This window comes from Littorina saxatilis, linkage group LG5 (assembly GCF_037325665.1).
Source record: "Littorina saxatilis isolate snail1 linkage group LG5, US_GU_Lsax_2.0, whole genome shotgun sequence".
In the NCBI taxonomy this organism is placed as follows: Eukaryota; Metazoa; Mollusca; class Gastropoda; order Littorinimorpha; family Littorinidae; genus Littorina; species Littorina saxatilis.
The window spans coordinates 16,720,951-16,740,584 of record NC_090249.1 but is presented as its reverse complement, the minus strand read 5'-3'; the positions used below and the strand labels follow the sequence as shown (position 1 = coordinate 16,740,584).

The window sequence follows — 19,634 nt, the reverse complement described above, 5'->3', positions numbered from 1 at the left end:
TTGGCATCTTCGCATGTACTCCACTCCTGACCAAAACTACCCCCCCTCCTGATGGGTACAGGTGCACTCAAGTTACCAGTGACTGTCGTCACGCCATTGCGGCTGTGATCTTTGTACCAAGAGCCGGACTGCTCTGTTATCGATTTTGTTGTGGTGAAAATTTGACGATGGTCTGTCCGTACATTGGAGGTATGACCTGCTGTTGGGACCGAAAATGAGTGTCCGCGTCCACGTTTTGCAGGTGTCCGTTTAAGGGGGGGCAAATATAGAAGGAAAACACTCCGTGCCGAGCAAATGTGTCCGTACATGTCAGGTGTCCGCTCACGCCGGGGGCCGTACATTGCAGGGACTGCTGTATTTAATATAACATCAAATACATATACATTCTAGCAAACTAAGGTAACAATAAACTTACAACAACACATTGGCCACTTATGGACAATACCATGCAGATAGATACACAACACACAATGAATCACGTACAATCAACATTGGACGATCTCAACTTCACACACACACAGACACACACAGACACACACAGACACACACACACACACACACACCACACACACACACACACACCACACACACACACACACACACACACACACACACACACACCACACACACACACCACACACACACACAAAGATTGATGCCAAATGATTGCATTGCATGATACAGTGGGTTCCATGGAGAAACATGGCAGCATCATCACCCACCTGCTGTCCCAGGTGAGGATCGGCATGGACCTGACCAAGGTGGTGCTGCCTACCTTCATTCTGGAGCGACGCTCCCTGCTGGAGATGTATGCTGACTTCTTCGCTCATCCCGACCTTTTTATTCAGTGAGTGTTTTTGTTTTGATCTGAGTGTTTTGTGTGTTTTTTCTCCCCCTCTCTCTCTTGCGCACTCTCTCTTTCTTTCTCTTTCTCTCTTTTTCTGTCTCACTCCTCTCTCTTTTTCTCTCTTTCTCACTCTCTCACTTTCTTTCACACACACACACACACACACACACACACACACACACACACACACACACACACACACACACACACACACTCTCTCTCTCTCTCTCTTTTTTTCTTTCTCTATCTCTCCCTCTCACACACACACACACACACGCACGCACGCAAACACACACACTTGCTTAAAGGATGGATTGATCTGTGTTTAGATTTTGGCCTCAGAATTTACTTCTAAATGACATAGCTTTTGTATTGACTTTTCTGTTCAAAGCGTAACAAGTCGCGTAAGGCGAAAATACAACATTTAGTCAAGTAGCTGTCGAACTCACAGAATGAAACTGAACGCAATGCCATTTTTCAGCAAGACCGTATACTCGTAGCATCGTCAGTCAACCGCTCATGGCAAAGGCAGTGAAATTGACAAGAAGAGCGGGGTAGTAGTTGCGCTAAGAAGGATAGCACGCTTTTCTGTACCTCTCTTTGTTTTAACTTTCTGAGCGTGTTTTTAATCGAAACATATCATATCTATATGTTTTTGGAATCAGGAACCGACAAGGAATAAGATGAAAGTGTTTTTAAATTGATTTCGACAATTTAATTTTGATAATAATTTTTATATATTTAATTTTCAGAGCTTGTTTTTAATCCAAATATAACATATTTATATGTTTTTGGAATCAGAAAATGATGGAGAATAAGATGAACGTAAATTTGGATCGTTTTATAAATTTTTATTTTTTTTCACAATTTTCAGATTTTTAATGACCAAAGTCATTAATTAATTTTTAAGCCACCAAGCTGAAATGCAATACCGAAGTCCGGGCTTCGTCGAAGATTACTTGACCAAAATTTCAACCAATTTGGTTGAAAAATGAGGGCGTGACAGTGCCGCCTCAACTTTCACGAAAAGCCGGATATGACGTCATCAAAGACATTTATCAAAAAAATGAAAAAAACGTTCGGGGATTTCATACCCAGGAACTCTCATGTCAAATTTCATAAAGATCGGTCCAGTAGTTTAGTCTGAATCGCTCTACACACACACACAGACACACACACGCACATACACCACGACCCTCGTTTCGATTCCCCCTCGATGTTAAAACATTTAGTCAAAACTTGACTAAATGTAAAAAGGGAAAGGTGCATTACATCTATCCATCTCTGTCTCTCTCTCTGTATCTCTCTGTCTCTGTCTCTCTTTCTTTTGCTCTCTCACACACTCACACACACACACACACACACACACACACACACACACACACATACACACACACACACACACACACACACACACACACACACACACTTACACTTACTTGCTTAAAGGTTGGATTAATCTGTTTAGATTTTGATTTAAGAATTTACTTAAAAATAACATGGCTTTTGTGTTGCCTTTTCTGTCAAAAGGGAAAGGTGCATTTCATATACTGAAATGTCTCATTCCATGATTAAAAAGACAAACTATGTATAGGTACTACCACTAGCTCATGGGATAAAGACAAACAACAGTTGACAGGAGAATGCCTGCAGTTGATGTCATCAATAAAACAAGGACAGCTAAAATGTTACTTACCCTCTGTCACCAATCTTTGAGGCAGCGTTCAGATTTTGAGGCATCATTACAAGATCAAAAAGTAGAATCAGTGCCAGTGTTAAAACAGTCCACTGTTAGGGCAAGGTTGTGTGTTTACTCTGGAGATGGAAAGTTATCAAGTGCAAACCAGAATGTCTCTGCATGGATGCCTACTTGCCAGTTGACTGTTAAAATTCTGTTATGTTTTTCCCAGAATCGTAGACATGCCAACCCCAAGAGAACGCATGATACAAACAGTGCGTTGGTACCTGTCAGCATTCCATGCCGGACGGCCGAGTGAAATCGCCAAGAAACCTTACAACCCAATCCTCGGGGAGACCTTCAGGTGCCACTGGTCACTGCCTGACTTGCCTGAGGGTGACGTGAGTGATGGTTGTAGCCTTGAAATGCAGCAATTTCTCTTTCTTTCAGGACCTAAAATGGTCGTAATGACTGAAGTTTTGAAGGAGAGAGAGAGTTTTGAAAGCGTAAATTTAGAAAGTGTGTGCATGTATCAGACCTGCCTACCCCAAAAATTACAAGGAGTAATGAGCCCAGCCAAAAAGAGTAATCTGGTGGTAGAAAGAGTAGTTTTTTGTTGCCAAAAGTAACGGCCATCGTTGGGAGTGACTAAAAGGAGAACCCAAAATAAAGAATATGACACTACCTTGCCTGTAGACATCCTCATTTTTCTCCCAACGGAGAAATAGTTGTTCATAAAGTCTTGCAGGACACAGACATTCTTCTGCACACTTTCTGTTCATATTCAGTTGCTTTGCAAAAATAAAATGTCATTGATTTTCTCAAATTGTGAAGTTGATCAAAACGACCCTAGAACACAGCACTGGGACACTACACTGATTGAAACGATCTAGGATGACGAAAGCAAAATATGTCATTTGGTCACACCATCTCGAGAAATCAGCCTCGCACATAACCAGCGCTCCACCATTAGTGTAATCAAGAGTTTGCTGAATGAGCATAGAGTTTATTTGGAGGTAGAGGGCTTTTTCAAAGACTTGTAATAGCATGACTTAAATCTGCCAAGTTCTGCTTGGCTGTACTGCCTGGTGCCGAAGGTTTCTGATCTTGATTTCAGGAGAAGCAGACTCTCCAATGTCTCATGCGAAAAATCGTACTTTCGGTTTCTTAAAAATCGTATTTCCATCGCGGAAAGCGTAGTGGCGTAGTTTGGAATAAAAATCGTAGTAAATTACGCCCAAATCGTAAGGGTAGGCAGGTCTGATGTATGTGTGTGTGACAGAGATATAGACGACTAAAGCGTGTGTGTTTTTGTGTGTGTGTGTGTTTGGGTGTGGGTGTGTGTGTGAGTGAGTGAGTGAGTGTGTGTGTGTGAGTGAGTGAATGAGTGTGTGGGTGTGTGCATGCGTGTGTGTTTGTGTGTGTGTGTGAAAGAAGGTGTCCAAGTGCATGTGCCTACGTCCACGTTCATGTACACTTGCATGCATGAACATCAAAATGTCTTAAAGTGCATAAATGTTATTTTGTACAGACTTCTTTTGACCATTTTCATCAACCTGGACTTTCACAGGCAAGACTACACTATAAATTTGTTTTTGTGATAATAATGCAGCATTTGGAAAGACCATGCAAATGTGTGATTCTTTGCTTGCAGTGGGATATTATGGACTGGCTTATAATGAATAGCATGTGTGTTCTTTCAGCGATGCAGCATCAGTGCCCCTACGCCCTGGGCACACAAGAACAACCTGTGCTTTGTGGCTGAGCAGGTGTCTCACCATCCTCCAAGTATGTGTGTGTCATTTTATTTGCATACAAGAGTTAAAATACATATGCACAGAGGAAGTGATCAGCAGTCATGTGACTTGTGACTGCTGAGAAATAAAGGGAAATAACTTCAATAATTTCTGAGGATTACTAGGAGAAGGAATGAATCTAAGTTACTGAAGGCCACTAACCAAGAAGAAACAAGTCGCGTAAGGTGAAAATACAATATTTAGTCAAGTAGCTGTCGAACTCACAGAATGAAACTGAACGCAATGCAACGCAGCAAGACCGTATACTCGTAGTCCACCGCTCACGGCATAGGCAGTGAAATTGACAAGAAGAGCGGGGTAGTAGTTGCGCTAAGAAGGATAGCACGCTTTTCTGTACCTCTCTTTGTTTTAACTTTCTGAGCGTGTTTTTAATCCAAACATATCATATCTATATGTTTTTGGAATCAGGAACCGACAAGGAATAAGATGAAAGTGTTTTTAAATTGATTTCGACACTTTAATTTTGATAATAATTTTTATATATTTAATTTTCAGAGCTTGTTTTTAATCCGAATATAACATATTTATATGTTTTTGAAATCAGCAAATGATGGAGAATAAGATAAACGTAAATTTGGATCGTTTTATAAATTTTTATTTTTTTTTACAATTTTCAGATTTTTAATGACCAAAGTCATTAATTAATTTTTAAGCCACCAAGCTGAAATGCAATACCGAAGTCCGGGCTTCGTCGAAGATTACTTGACCAAAATTTCAACCAATTTGGTTGAAAAATGAGGGCGTGACAGTGCCGCCTCAACTTTCACGAAAAGCCGGATATGACGTCATCAAAGACATTTATCAAAAAAATGAAAAAAACGTTCGGGGATTTCATACCCAGGAACTCTCATGTCAAATTTCATAAAGATCGGTCCAGTAGTTTAGTCTGAATCGCTCTACACACACACACACGCACAGACAGACACACATACACCACGACCCTCGTTTCGATTCCCCCTCGATGTTAAAATATTTAGTCAAAACTTGACTAAATATAAAAACAGAGGTAACATTTCCATATTGACAAGCAATAAGATCAATAACAGCAATAACAGCCACAAGAAGAAGAAGAAGAAGAAAAGGGGCTACCCCACACCAATCAGTAACTCTCCTCACATAAACGTATTAGCAACTAGCCACCCCCCAAAAAAGTTTATTTTTTCAAAGAAATTGTAAAAAAACAAAAACATAAGGGAGGTGCTAGTCTTATGTGTGAATAGAAGAATTTATGCAGCTAAACAACAGACAGCCACCACACACAAAACACACAGGAAAATGCTAGTACTGTAATTTCAAGCACAACCAAAAAGCCGTTTTTCATGTTATGGTTATTTTACCTGATTTATGGGTGTGAGGAAGAATTTATCGATGATTTGCGATGTCTTGAGGATGCTGTGTTTGTATAGGAGGAAAAGGCGTTTGTCATAAAAAAAAAATTTTTTTGATTTGTGTTGAAATATTTTCTGCATGATGTAGGTTTGATCAAATGTTTACTGTATGACTCTTTTTCTTGCAGTCTCGGCCTTCTATGCTGAACATCGAAATAAGCGAATATCCCTTGACGGCTACATCTGGACCAAGTCCAAGTTCCTGGGATTGTCCATTGGCGTTCACATGATTGGTCAGGCCATCATCTCTCTCATCGACCAGGAAGAGGAATACACCTTCGCCTTCCCCAATGGATATGGCAGGTATGACTCCCAAAGAATGGAGGATTTGCGCGAGTTGTTGTATGCAAGTTCTGAAGTCTGTTGGCATAGTGACTGTTTGAAAATCTATATGCAAGATCATAACAGGTCAGCTTGGTGTGCTTTCTTGATACAGTGGAACCCCCCTTTTAAGACCGAAAAAGAACTAAGAAAATCAAATCTTAAAAAGGAGGAAGTCATAAAATAGGGGTAAAGTTACAAAGGTTATGAACAGAAAATGGTGTCTAAATAGGGAGAGAGTCTTTAATCGGAGGGTCTTAAAAGGGGGGTTCCATTGTAGCAGCGTGATCTGATGATGGCAAATTGGACAGACTTGAACACCAAAAGTGACACAAAAACAACAGAGAATGTGTACATGTATACATGTGTATTGAAGTTTGTAGATGTCTGCGTGTGCTTATACCTAGTGATATTGTAAAGCGCATAGTGCTTTTAGTTATGTGCTATAGAAATCTCCTTAATAAATAAATAAATAAATATAATAAGAAATATTGTTATCGAGAAGATGGAAGTGAGTCATTGTAAACCACAGCATGCAACAGATAATGTGTCCATGTATGTGTATTGGAGTTTTAAATATATGATAAGAAATATTGCTATCGAGAAGATGGAAGTGAGTCATTGTAAAGCACAGCATGGTATCATGGCAGATCCATTCTGACAGTACCATGGGTGGAGCTTGGAGGAAAAGTGACCATCGCCTGTGCCAAGACTGGGTTCAGTGCCAACATTGACTTTCACACAAAGGTTTGCCTCTCTGCTCATATTTTTCAATGCTCTCTCAAAACTCTTTCCAGAAGATTGTGTGAAAGTGTGTGTTTTTGCTATGTTAATTGACAGTTTACTTTGATCTGTTTTTTGTATTTGCTATGTACATGTATACAGATTTGTTTATTTAAGTATGTAGTATTGTAATTTTTTAGTATTGTGAGGCTTTTATGGAAAGTTCTGAAAGAATGAGATTTGTGACAATGAACAGCATTATGGGAGAACAAAAACTACAATTGTAATTATCTATGATGAAATTGAAGGCATGTCTTGATTGAAATGTTTGATTGAAATGTTTCAGCCTTTTTACGGTGGAAAGAAGCATCGCATCAGTGCTCAGATATTTGACCCCTCAGAAAAGAAGCCTATCGTCAACATCGATGGGGAGTGGAACGGTGTCATGTACGCCAAACACAGCTCAGGGGTAACATCATTTTATACCTATTTAATATTAGTCTACGTTTGCTTTTCTGTATACCTCTGAGTCAGTGAAAGATTCCCCCGAAAACGGAGTATGGTTGCCCAAATGGGGGGGATGTTTGTGCAAAAACACGAGTATACAAGGGAGTTCCAGCCCATGAATACGGAAGAGGAAGAAGAAGTGAAAGACAAGTAAAATAAGATGCAGGTGGTGGATCTATTTTTGCCTTACCCATGGGTTAAAGAAAGTTCATAGTAATTTCTTGGAAGAGTTGTTTCACACTGAATCTTACCTACTTCAACCACATACTTGACGTCGTCATGGAATTTTAGACAGTTTTTCAGCAGAAGACCAAAACTGATTATTTTTAAAATGAAATAGTGTTTATATTTGTACCTGGTATGGATAGAAAGATAAAAGAATGTTAGATCATGTATTGTCCATCGTATTTTAGAGTATACTTCTCATGGAGAAGGATTTATTTAGTCTGAAGCACAAAAACATCAAAATCACCAAGAATCGAGTGACGCCAAAATTCCAGGACGATGACCATATGTTTTTAGCATGCTTTTGGCTAGTTGCCCTGTATTACAAGTTGACTGCAATCTGGGTCTTGTATGTGCAGATGAACGAAACATTTGTGGACACCAAGCGTCTCCCAGTTCACAAAAAGCTTGTCAGGCCGCTAGATCAACAGGAGGAGTTTGAATCCAGGAGGTTTGTGTCCTTCTCTTGTCTTGGCTGGTCAAACCAGTTTCTAACCTAGATGGACTTGTGAATGTTTATCTTCTGTGTAACTGTCGCTCCTGTTCAGGCCTGAAAGTGGCAAGTATTTTACTCGCCATGCCGAGTAGAAACATGTAAATGGCGAGTAGAAATGTTAATCTACTCGCCAAATGCGAGTAAAGTTGCTGAAACAAATGGTTGGTTTGGCGAGTAAAATTTGCTCTCTGGCTAGTAAATTATGAGGAGTACTAGCCAAAGGCCAGTGCCCCATTTTGTGGACTTTCAGCGCTGCTGTTAATTACACTTGTCTTCTTCGCCTATGCTTTTCCTTTTTTAAATGTGGTAGTAAATAAATGATCTAAAGTTTCGATAAGCTTATAAGTTCTAAGTATAGACAATGTTCTGTCAGGATTTCCAAGAGTTGCGTCCCACTTTAGTGAGTCAAACAATAGCATGTGGTCGACCAGTTAAAACAGTGTGGTCCTGTAGTGTGTTGATCTCCCTTGCATTGTAAAAGGTAGAGTGTTGTTCTCTTTGACCAGTTCAAACAGTGTGGTCCTGTAGTGTGTTGATCTCCTTAGCATTGTGAAAGGTAGAGTGTTATTCTCTTTGACCAGTTCAAACAGTGTGGTCCTGTAGTGTGTTGATCTCCTTAGCATTGTGAAAGGTAGAGTGTTGTTCTCTTTGACGAGTTCAAACAGTGTGGTCCTGTAGTGTGTTGATCTCCTTAGCATTGTGAAAGGTAGAGTGTTGTTCTCTTTGACCAGTTCAAACAGTGTGGTCCTGTAGTGTGTTGATCTCCTTAGCATTGTGAAAGGTAGAGTGTTGTTCTCTTTGACCAGTTCAAACAGTGTGGTCCTGTAGTGTGTTGATCTCCTTAGCATTGTGAAAGGTAGAGTGTTGTTCTCTTTGACCAGTTCAAACAGTGTGGTCCTGTAGTGTGTTGATCTCCCTTGCATTGTAAAAGGTAGAGTGTTGTTCTCTTTGCACCAGGCTGTGGAAAGACGTGACATTCCACCTGAAGAACAAGAATGTGGAGAAAGCCACAGATGGCAAACACGTGCTGGAGCAGCGTCAGAGGGAAGAGGCCAAGCAGCGCCAGGATGCGGGGACAAATTGGGAAACAAAGGTAGGAGGGTAGTGATGGACACAGTAGTTCTCTGTGTGTGTGTGTGTGTGTGTGTGTGTGTTAAAGTGTGTGAGATAGCGTGTGTTAAAGTGTGTGTGATAGTGTGTGTGTGCTAGTGTGTGTGTATGTATGTCCGTCATGTTACCAATGAATTTTAACAACTGTAAAAGTTGTTTACGATAATCTTTTGAAGAAGGAAAATTCAGGTAATATCTTTAACATATTCATTACATGTACTCTATTCCTCATTGTATTTGTTGCAGTTCTTCCACGAGGTAGGAGAGCACTGGGTGTTTGACAAACCACTAATCAAGCGCCTCAACTAGATGTTTGTCCCAGCAAAGCCTGTAAACCCAGCTGCTTTCTGTGAGCTACACCCACAAAGTACACTGCTGAAGGACAGAGTGACTGTTCTGAAAGAATTTTGCTTGTGTTGTGTTCAAAACCTGCTCCTATTAGAGAGAAGGAAAAGCAACTCTTCAGTCTAAGCACAAGCATAGCACAGCTCATTATAGCTGGAAATGTGTATTGCCGGCAGTGTGTCTTTTGCTGCTTGATGAGAAGAGTGCAATGCAGTCTTTCGCGATGGGCAGTACAGTTTATTCTGTGATATTGAGAGGACCAGTTGTGATTAAAAGTATGTAAGTGTGTTCATTGTTCTGCATGTTGCAAGAGTCGTTTTTGTTCAAGTGAAGCTGACAAGAGGACACCTCCAAAGCTTATGAAATGAAAATAGTGTTTAGGGCTGTAAGTGAATGTTAAAGGGCAGGCTTCAGTTTTTTGTACAGTTTTTAGTTTTTGTGTTTGGTGAAAAGTGATTGAAGGATTTGACACCATTTGGTTCTAATGGTTTGTGTTGAATTAGTTTATGTGCCTCTCTCAGAAAGACTGAGCTTCATATTGATTTGCTGTACATTCGTTGAGTTAATGGACATAATGTGTTTTACTAATGCTTTGTATCATTACATACATATTACAGACCTGGGAACCCATACGATTACGCCGTATTTTGTACGCAGAATTGTCTAGAATACGAGAAGTACGGTTAGTGGGAAAAAATACGACGAGAACAATTCCAAGACTACTTTTCTTCACAAGCGCACCCCCAAAGCCAATCCAGTATGTTGACACATGATTACAGTTTTTGTCAGTAAACATTGAAAGAAGCATTTGTTTGAAACGTTTTGATAAATGTAATTAAATTACATATCTTACCCAACTCACATATAGCAATTAACCCATAGTTCAGTGCTGATATCGCTGTACGCGTCCCCTTAGCAACAAGGAAGACGCCTCTAAAAAAGAGTGACCGAGACCCGTAAGGGTATCCAAGTCAGCCCGTAAGGGAGGCTGCCTTCCATATGCGCGCGCATATGCCGCCATCTTGTCATTCTACTCTCAGCGCTCAGTGGAGCTGGTCGTGTTTGGTACGCTCCGGCTGTGTTTCAGCCTACTTGCTTGGTCTTCCAGACCTGGTTTGTGTTCCCCTTGGTGTCTTCTTGTCTCCGGACTTCGCATTTGCTGTTGAGGTGAGATCTTTCCATTTTTTTACCTGAATTTTGGCGGCATTGTTGGCTTGTTTTCGGACTTACAAAATTTTTTTCCAAATTTGTTTGTGAGTTGTTTTCATCATGGCCGACAATGCGGACGGGAAGAGGTCAACATCTAAACATGTAGCTGCTTCGCCCTCTCCTGTTAAGAAAAGTTCTAGAAGTTCTAGAAGTTCTAAAACGCACGGCGATACGCCCGTGTCTTTTTCGGGTTCAGAATCCAAAAAAAATGTAGTGATGTTGTTGTTGGCGTGCCCGGAGTTTCCGGTTCGTCTGCTAAACCTACGGAGAAGCCCTTGCCCGGGGTTAAGCATGTTGTAGGGGATGTCTCGCCTGTAGGTTCTGGGCTTGCATCTGCGGATTTTGCTTCTTTGCTTTTGACATTAAGCTCTCAGGTTTCGGCCTTAGCGGCTGAAGTTTCGTCAACTAAGGCGGAGATACGTGCGCTGCCGGCAGGTGTCGGGGGTACGTCGTCGCTGGCCAGTGTGCGTTTGCCTCCCTCTGCTACTGTTACGAGGGCGGACGTGCATGCGTCTCAGGATGGGATCTCTCAGGCTCCCGTGGGGTCTCCGGCCGGTGTCCGTTCTTCTTCACAAGGTATGTGCACTCCACGTGAGCGTTGTCTTGAGGGAGTAGCCTCGGGTCTAATCCCAGGTGAAAGTTCTGAAACATCGGCTGATATCCACCGCTTAGTCGGGGTGTCAGTGGGTGCTAAGGGCCCTGACAAGCGAACAGATGTTCCTATTCTTCCCGACTGTGGTCAGGTTGAAGGGCATCTGCTTCCGCCCAGGGGGCAGGAAGTTGGTGGTAGTATGGCTGGCTCTGGACTTGACTCTGTTAGTCAGTACGGGGACCAGCCTCCGGAGTGCATGGAAGGGCACGAAGGCTACCTGGATGACGGTGCCGCCTCTCAGGCTGAAGGTGCTGGATTCTTTTTGCCACGGCAGCTGCCAGATGCGGTGGCTCTGGCGGCTGGAGTGGCTTCGAAATATCTCGAGGAGGAGGTGGCGGTGAACAAATCTCAGTTTGTCCATCCTCCTTCTGCCTTAGGGGATTTCAGGAGTGCTAAGGAACCGAAAAGTTCGTTCCGATTCCGGGAGTCCCCCTCTGTGGCGGTCGAGATGTCGAAGGTTTTTGCGAAAGGTCGAGCTATGTCCGATGCCTTTCCGCTGTTGTCACAGCATGGGGAGGCGCCGGAGGTGGTGGGCCCCTGGTTGGCTAAAGCGGGTCAACACGTTCCTTGTTCTGCGCTCTCAAAGAGCTCTAAACTGTCGGTTCGTCCAGTCGCTCTACTTGACTCTTTTGCTTTGCCGAGATCAGTTCTACCGGTGACTCCGGAACTGCTTTCTCTGCGGGAGGACGGGTATGCCAGGGATAGAACAGTCCCTTACACGGAGTCTGCTCTTCAGGCTTTGGAGGAGACGGGTAGATCTCTGCTCGAGTTGGGTTCCGTCTCTAGTTCTCTCCAACGCTCTTTGTCTAGGTCTATCGCTTCTTCGTTAGACCCGTTTGAGTTCCGTTACGACGCCTCCCAGGAGGATGTGACAACTCTGTTGGCGACGCTTGCCAGGGTCTCTCAGGAACAATTGAGCTTGTCAGCCAGGCTTTACGGGCATGCTGTGCATTCCCGCAGAACTGCCTTTTTGGCGGGTTCAAAGATCCGAGACAGGGGTACCATTGACAGGCTTAAGGTATCTCCTTTTACGGAAGGGTCGCTGCTGGGTACTTCCTCTTTGGACGCTTTGCAGAAGGAAACCCAGGACGCTAGGGATCTGGCTATTGCGAGGATTGCTCACCACGGCTTTCAGAAGGTTCAGAGCAAGCCTACCTCTCAGAGTAAGGCTCAGCCTTCTTCGTCTGGGGGGGGCAAGATGCAAAATCAGTCCACCTCTTTTCGGGGTAGGGGGCGAGGCGCGCCTTACCAGAAGAGAGGCTCCTTTGGGGGTTCTCGGGGGTCGGGGCACAAGCCTCACCCCCAATGAGGGTCTCCCGAGCCACTATTCCCAGTAACCCCCGCCTTGGTGGCGGCGGGTGGCCCCTCCAGGGCCTTGGCCGCCTGGACACGCCTGGTGTCCAGCCGGTGGATTTTGGGAATAGTGCGTTCGGGATTCCGTCTCCTCTGGGCAGAGGGGAAGGCACCTCTGTCCAGGATACCTCCGCCTTTCAGATATCCCGTGGACCCGGAAGCCAAGTCAGCCGTTCATGCGGAGGTGGCTTCCCTACTCCTGAAGGGTGCGATAGAGGAAGTTCGAGATCGAGAGTCCCTCGGCTTTTACGGCAGGCTGTTCGTGGTGCCCAAAGCCTCAGGGGCTTGGAGGCCTGTTTTGGACCTGTCCACCCTGAACAAATACCTACGGGTAGTCAAGTTTGTCATGGAGACTCCACTCTCTGTAAGGGAAGCTCTGCGTCCGGGAGATTGGGCCACGTCGGTGGATCTCACCGACGCATATTTCCATGTGCTCATGCATGTTCAAGACAGGAAATGGCTGCGCTTTCTGTGGGGCGAGAAAGTGTTTCAATTTCGGGCACTCCCCTTCGGGCTTTCCCTGGCCCCCTGGATCTTCACGCTGGTCGTTCGCCAGCTTTGCTCCCTTGTCAGACAAGAGGGGGTACGCCTACGGGCGTATTTAGACGATTGGTTGAATCTGCATCAGGACCGGTACATGTGCAGAACTCAGACTGCGAGGGTTCTCGGCCTGGCGGCTCAGCTGGGCTTTACAGTCAATCTAGGGAAGTCAGAGTTAGAACCATCCCAGCGCTTCACTTACCTGGGCATGGATTTCGATACGGTGGAGTGGTTAGTCCGTCCCTCTCAAAAGAGGGTGGACAAGCTTCAGAACTTGGTTCGCTTGTTGATAGGAAAGAGTGTGTCCACGGCCCGGGAGTTGTCCTCCCTACTGGGGCAGATGGAATCAATGGCTCCCCTTGTGCCTCTAGGCAGGGTCCACAAGAGGCCGTTTCAGGCGGCTTTGAGGAGGCAGTGGGACCAAGCCTCTCAGGGCTGGAATGTTCGCATAGGTCTGGGGAGTTGGTTCAGCAACACTACAAGTGTTTGGCTGCTCCCCTGGGTCTCTCAGGGTGTTCCGATCGTTCCTCCGGCGCCGGAGAACATTCTTGTTACAGATGCATCCATGACAGGCTGGGGTGCTCATCTGGCCGATCAGACAGCCTCCGGTCTGTTGGATCTCTCCCTAGCTCCTCAGCACATAAACGTGCTGGAGCTGGAGGCTGTGTCTCTGGGTTTACAGGCTTTCCTGCCGCTTCTGGGGGGCAGTCATGTTCAAGTCCACACGGACAATACGACTGTGGCCGCTTACATAAATCGGCAGGGGGGCACACGCTCGCAGAAGCTGTCGGAGAGCGCTTGCCGTCTGTTGGTTTGGTGCAGCTCGCACAACATACTTCTCTCAGCGAAGTACCTGAAGGGCACGCTCAATGTTTTGGCGGATGCCCTCAGTCGGGGGGACAAGGTTCTGCATTCAGAATGGACCCTCTCCCACCAGGCGTTGGACCGTCTTTGGGTTCAAGTAGACAAGCCTTGCATAGATCTGTTTGCAACGAGATTCTCCACCAGGCTTCCCCTTTTCGTCTCTCCGTTCCCGGACCCTCTGGCGTGGGCGGTGAACGCGTTGGATCTGGATTGGTCAAATCTGCAGGCTTACGCTTTTCCTCCGTTTTGCCTGCTAGGGAAGGTGGTAAGGAAAGTGGATCTGGAAAAACCAGCGCTGGTGCTGGTTGCTCCTCTTTGGCCCAGCCAGCACTGGTATCCGGACCTGCTGCGGCTGGCAGTGCGCCCACCCATTCCTCTAGGCGTTCGAAGGGGCGACCTGTTACAGCCCAGGTCAGGGGTCCCGCACGAGAATCCGCAAGCGTTGCAGCTTCACGGCTGGATTCTGTCAGAATCGCTCTGCGTCGTGCCGGGGCCTCGGCCACAACTCTGAAACTGGTACAGAAAGCACACAGAGACTCAACTAGCTCCGTGTACTCTTCTCATTGGGCTGCATGGGCCAAGTGGTGCTCTGAGAATAAGGTTCAACATCTTTCCCCAAGGTCCATGGAGGTAGCCAACCACCTCTCTTGGTTGGCTAGTAGGGGGGTCTCTCCTTCGTCACTGCGAGTTAGAAGGTCTGCGATTTCTTCCACTCTTAGACAGCTCGGTCGCAAGATCAATCTTGACGGTGTCATTTCAAGCGTGCTTAAGGGAGCTGCCCTTAACGCAGCGCTCTCAAGGTCACAGCTCCCTGCCTGGGATCTGTTTGTGGTTCTCCGTTTCCTTGCATCGGAGGACTTTGAGCCTCTCCGGTTGGCTAGTTTACCTAATTTGACGAGAAAAACTCTGTTTTTGGTCTTGCTTGCCACGGCTAGGAGGGGTAGCGAGGTGCACGCACTTTCTGGTCTCGCTAAAGATATTTCCCTGGAGAGGGATGGCTCCTACTCTTTGAGATTTACGTCTAATTTTCTCGCTAAAAATCAAAAGCCCGGTCAGGCTTCGCCTTGCATTCGTATTCCACCCTTGAGCGATATACTCGCTCCTGGAGACCCCGATCTGTCAAATTGTCCTGTCAGGGCGTTAAGCAGCTACCTGTCTAGGTCTTCGCCGATTCGCTCGGAAACTCAGAAATTATTGTTTATATCCCTCAACACTGTGCGGGCGAAGGATATCTCGAAGGTCACCTTGACTAAATGGGTTTCACTGACCATTAAGCAAGCGTATGGATGGTGGCAACGCCAGTCTGGCGAGGTCAGGGCGGTGCTTCCTCTTACGTCAGCCAGGACGCACGAAGCGAGGGCTTGGGCGTCTTCTGTGGCCGTGCTTCGCTCAGGGCGCCTATCAGAGGTCCTGGCGGCGGCTTATTGGAAATCTGAGGACGTGTTCATCAATTTTTATTTGAGAGACATTGCGGCAAGGCGGCAAGATGGCAGTGCGGCTTTGCCTGCTCTCGTGGCTGCAGGGCAGGTCCTGCGGTCTTAAGTTGGTAAGTACCCTCCTCCTATAGTAGCAATCTGCTATATGTGAGTTGGGTAAGATATGTAATTTAATTAAAAATTTTAATAATAAATTTTCATTTGATTAATATACTTACCCAACTCACATCGTTTATTCCCTCCCGCCTCCCCGCTGTGGGGGGTATGGGGGTCTAAAAAAGTAGTGAGTTGGGCTTCGTGTAGAATGACAAGATGGCGGCATATGCGCGCGCATATGGAAGGCAGCCTCCCTTACGGGCTGACTTGGATACCCTTACGGGTCTCGGTCACTCTTTTTTAGAGGCGTCTTCCTTGTTGCTAAGGGGACGCGTACAGCGATATCAGCACTGAACTATGGGTTAATTGCTATATGTGAGTTGGGTAAGTATATTAATCAAATGAAAATTTATTATTAAAATTTTTAATTAACGGACGCGTGTGAAACATGTTTGATTCATGGATGTTCAAATGCTGTTTTGAGTACGCTTATTTTTCTGAAAATACACCAAGTTTGCTTGAGAATACACCAAGTGCAAAACAGGGGTTCCCAGGTCTGATATTAGAAGGAATTTTACTGCAGAATGAAATATATTATCCAGAGAGTGTTTGTTGCGATTGAATTTGATGTGTGTGTGTGTGTTTTGAGGGGGAGGGGCATCAGCATGTTTGTACAAGCTTGTCTATATATGTATGCACTAGATGAATACCCGCTTCGCCGGGTACGGCTTTGCCGGGAAGAAATCGAGCCGAATACCCGGCTGTGCCGGGGACCCGGCTTTGCCGGGTGTACGCCGGCTTTGCCGACGCACTGCACGAAGGAAGGGAGATAAACGCACAAAACACTGGAGAAGAGTAAAAATAGTATAACGTAACGGGAATATGGATTGAGCGTTGTCGACAGTGACCTTCTAAAAATAGAAACGGGAATATGGATTGACGCCACACGAAGGAAGGGAGATAAACGCTGAAAACACTGGAGAAGATAAGGAAGAGTTACTGGGAATGGATCCAGAGAAAAACCAAAATCGGATCAGCGCTGCGCGCTGAGAGCACGTGTTGAAATATCTCATCGAGCAGGTTGTGTCCGGGGTGTAGCTGAATATGGCCACCAAATTTGAAACAGATCCATCGAGAACCTTGGGCGTGCATCGCGGACACACACACACACACACACACACACACACACACACACACACACACACACACAGACACACGTCGTATATATATATAGATGCAAGATAATACAGGTGCCAATATTGTGATATTTTTGCAAATAAGATGCATAAAGATTCGTTCAATTCACAGCCACCAGAGTAATTCAGACACTTTTCACACATTTAGATGTTAAGTTTATGCTTTACATTGCAGCTAATATGTATTTATAGTGGGTAATGTTCTGTCATAAAATGCTGTTGATCTTGTTTTAGATCAGTCGCTGCATGCATTGTGCCAAAACAGATTGCAATATCGTCCCGATCAGCGATCTCCTTTCACTACAGTGTCATTATTATTACTTTCTGACGGGGAATAGACGAATTCCGAAAATAAGTCTGTCGGGTATGTATGGGTTGTGAAAGAGTGAGTACCCTTGCTTTTCCTCGGACAAACTTATGACACGTGGTTCCAGTACACGTTTATGAGACACACCCCCTCACTAGTGACTGGCCAATAATGTCACGTGGGAAGGTTTCCCACAAGTGACATTATTTCTCATCGTCTATTGCTTTTTTGGCTCACGTAAGTGTAGCCTATGCGATCGTAACTTTGTCTGTCTGTGCGTGCGTGCGTGCGTGCGTGCGTGCGTCTGTGCGTGTGTATGTCTGTGGTAGAAACTCTAACATTTGAAGACGTCACATTACATTGACGTCACATTATGACGTAAGAGGGTTAGACGTCACGCGAAGGAAGTACTGACAGTCTCGGTCATTATTATTTTGAGCGCGCCGAGACTAGTTGGCAGTCGTGTCCTTGTAACATGCAGACAGACAGATCTAGATCTAGTGTCTCGCTTTCTTGCACAGTTTCACCTATGCTCTTTCTCTCTGTGTGTGTGTGTGTGTGTGTGTGTGTGTGTGTGTGTGTGTGTGTGTGTGTGTGTGACGGAGTGATTGAGTTTGTGTTACTGTTTGTCGATTTCTTATGTGAGCCTTGATGGCTTCGCCTCTTGTTTTTTTTGGCATAGGTTTTGTTTGTCATTGGGTTGGATTTTTGTTTGTAAAGGTACAACTGATTTCCACTCTCTCTTTGTTCTCTTATATTCTTTTTAGGAAGTTGGAACCCAAGGGGGTGAAGGGGGGGGGGGGCACCTAGCAGTAGTTATCTATATTGTTCTGTCAAGCTTGTTATGAAATGTAACATGAAATGATGACACATTACCTTCCTTCAATGTCTTGGTAAGAAAATATATGCTGGCCATCTGCTCAGGGGCCAGATGACTTTCTGTGCAGTCACATCTGCCCAATGTAGTTTTGAGACGAGCATTTGGCTTTGCCTTAGCCACTAGGGTTGGTGTAACTTACACCTCTTTGTATCAGTCTACCTTGTAGGTGAGGACAGATGTCCAGAACAGCGCGGTGCAGTTTCCTTCAATGAAGGTGCAGTGTTCGGTATAGAACTGAGGCATGTCAGCAGCGACGATGACTGAGCTAAACATTGGCAGGTACTGCTCACAGCCTCGCACACGGCACTTGTAAACATTCCCCCTCCCTTTACCTCTCTCGCCACCATCCATCCTACCCTTAGTCGTCTCATAACTATATGAGGAAGGAGGGGAGATGTAACTTATCTGATGTATTATGAAGCAACGAAGAATGTCTCTGATACTTGTTCCAATGCTTTATGTGTGTGTGTGTGTGTGTTAATTCCACAAATGTAAGTCAGTGTTTTAAATTCACTCATGTATGTTTCTGTGCCTGTTGCTAAAGTGGTTAAATGCAGAGCAAAAATATTCATGAATGTAAACAGAGCAAAACTTAGGAATAGTAGAAGGTGCTAGGTGATCTTAAAAATGATGGAAGGAATTACTTTTCACAGTGCATGTATTTGTACAAGTGTGTGTTTTTTCTTTATTTTGCATTTCATCAAGCAGCAAGAAGTAGAAGATTTGCATGAAGACCATTGTTTTAAATGTATAATTATAATTCTCAGGAATTCTTAGGTTCAGCATTGTTACTGCTAACTGTAACTTATTTACGAGTTCCCTTTGGCGTCTTTTTAGTGGATAATTACTTACTGTTACTGTTACTGTAAACATTCCTTACTCGTTAAAAGCCTTGTCTTGCTTAGTCAATTTGATTTTGCATTAAAAAGCTTCACTGGTTGTATGTATATCATTTTGTTGACATTGTGAGTTAAAGCAATTACCATGTGCAAGTCTTGTGAAGCATTTGTTTGACTGCATTTGATAGGGGGGTAATGCACATTGTCTAGGTATCTGAAACTAATTTAATCTGACATGAAACACAGCGCGTGCTGATTCTTGATGACACATGCCTGATCAGTAAATGGCTTTTTATACTTCAGGTTTCTCTTTCTTAATCTGATTAAACCTTTTCTGTGAATGTTTAAAATGTGAAATTGAACTTTGAGAATGGTCACTTGTATGAAGAGACTTTAGCGGGTGAAATAAAATTGAGTCGATTTATTTACACAACTGATATGTTTCCCTACATGTTTGTGATGTTTGGATGTGTGTCTCGAGTGGTTGGAACTTGTGATTCCAGGGATGATAAGATTTTTTCGTAAGGTTACTTAAAAAAATCATGATATAAGGAGGACTTGTTGGAAGCTGTGGGATACAGTCATGATATAAGGAGGACTTGTTGGAAGCTGTGGGATACAGTCATGATATAAGGAGGACTTGTTGGAAGCTGTGGGATACAGTCAAATCTGCAAGTGCAACACCCGTAATTCTAATTTTGGGTGAACCTGAATTGAAAGAATCGAGTTCCCCGAAAGCGGCGTATGGCTGCCTGAATGGCGGGGTAAAAACGGTCATACACGTAAAAACCCACTCGTGCAAAAT

The 19,634-nt window shown here is 44.4% G+C and overlaps 1 protein-coding gene across 2 annotated transcripts in view; it reads left to right on the top strand.

Annotated features, from left to right (window-relative positions):
- LOC138966414 (oxysterol-binding protein-related protein 9-like) overlaps positions 1 to 19,262 on the top strand; it is a 40,617-nt gene extending 21,355 nt beyond the window's left edge. For both annotated transcript variants that reach the window (XM_070338645.1, XM_070338644.1), the window contains exons 12-20: positions 685 to 847; positions 2,758 to 2,926; positions 4,229 to 4,313; positions 5,859 to 6,033; positions 6,702 to 6,798; positions 7,121 to 7,243; positions 7,866 to 7,957; positions 8,960 to 9,095; positions 9,359 to 19,262. In XM_070338645.1, coding sequence (XP_070194746.1) covers positions 685 to 847; positions 2,758 to 2,926; positions 4,229 to 4,313; positions 5,859 to 6,033; positions 6,702 to 6,798; positions 7,121 to 7,243; positions 7,866 to 7,957; positions 8,960 to 9,095; positions 9,359 to 9,421 — 1,103 coding nt within the window. In that variant the 3' untranslated portion in view covers positions 9,422 to 19,262. The remainder of the gene's footprint in view (positions 1 to 684; positions 848 to 2,757; positions 2,927 to 4,228; positions 4,314 to 5,858; positions 6,034 to 6,701; positions 6,799 to 7,120; positions 7,244 to 7,865; positions 7,958 to 8,959; positions 9,096 to 9,358) is intronic.
- The last annotated feature ends 372 nt before the right edge of the window (positions 19,263 to 19,634 follow it).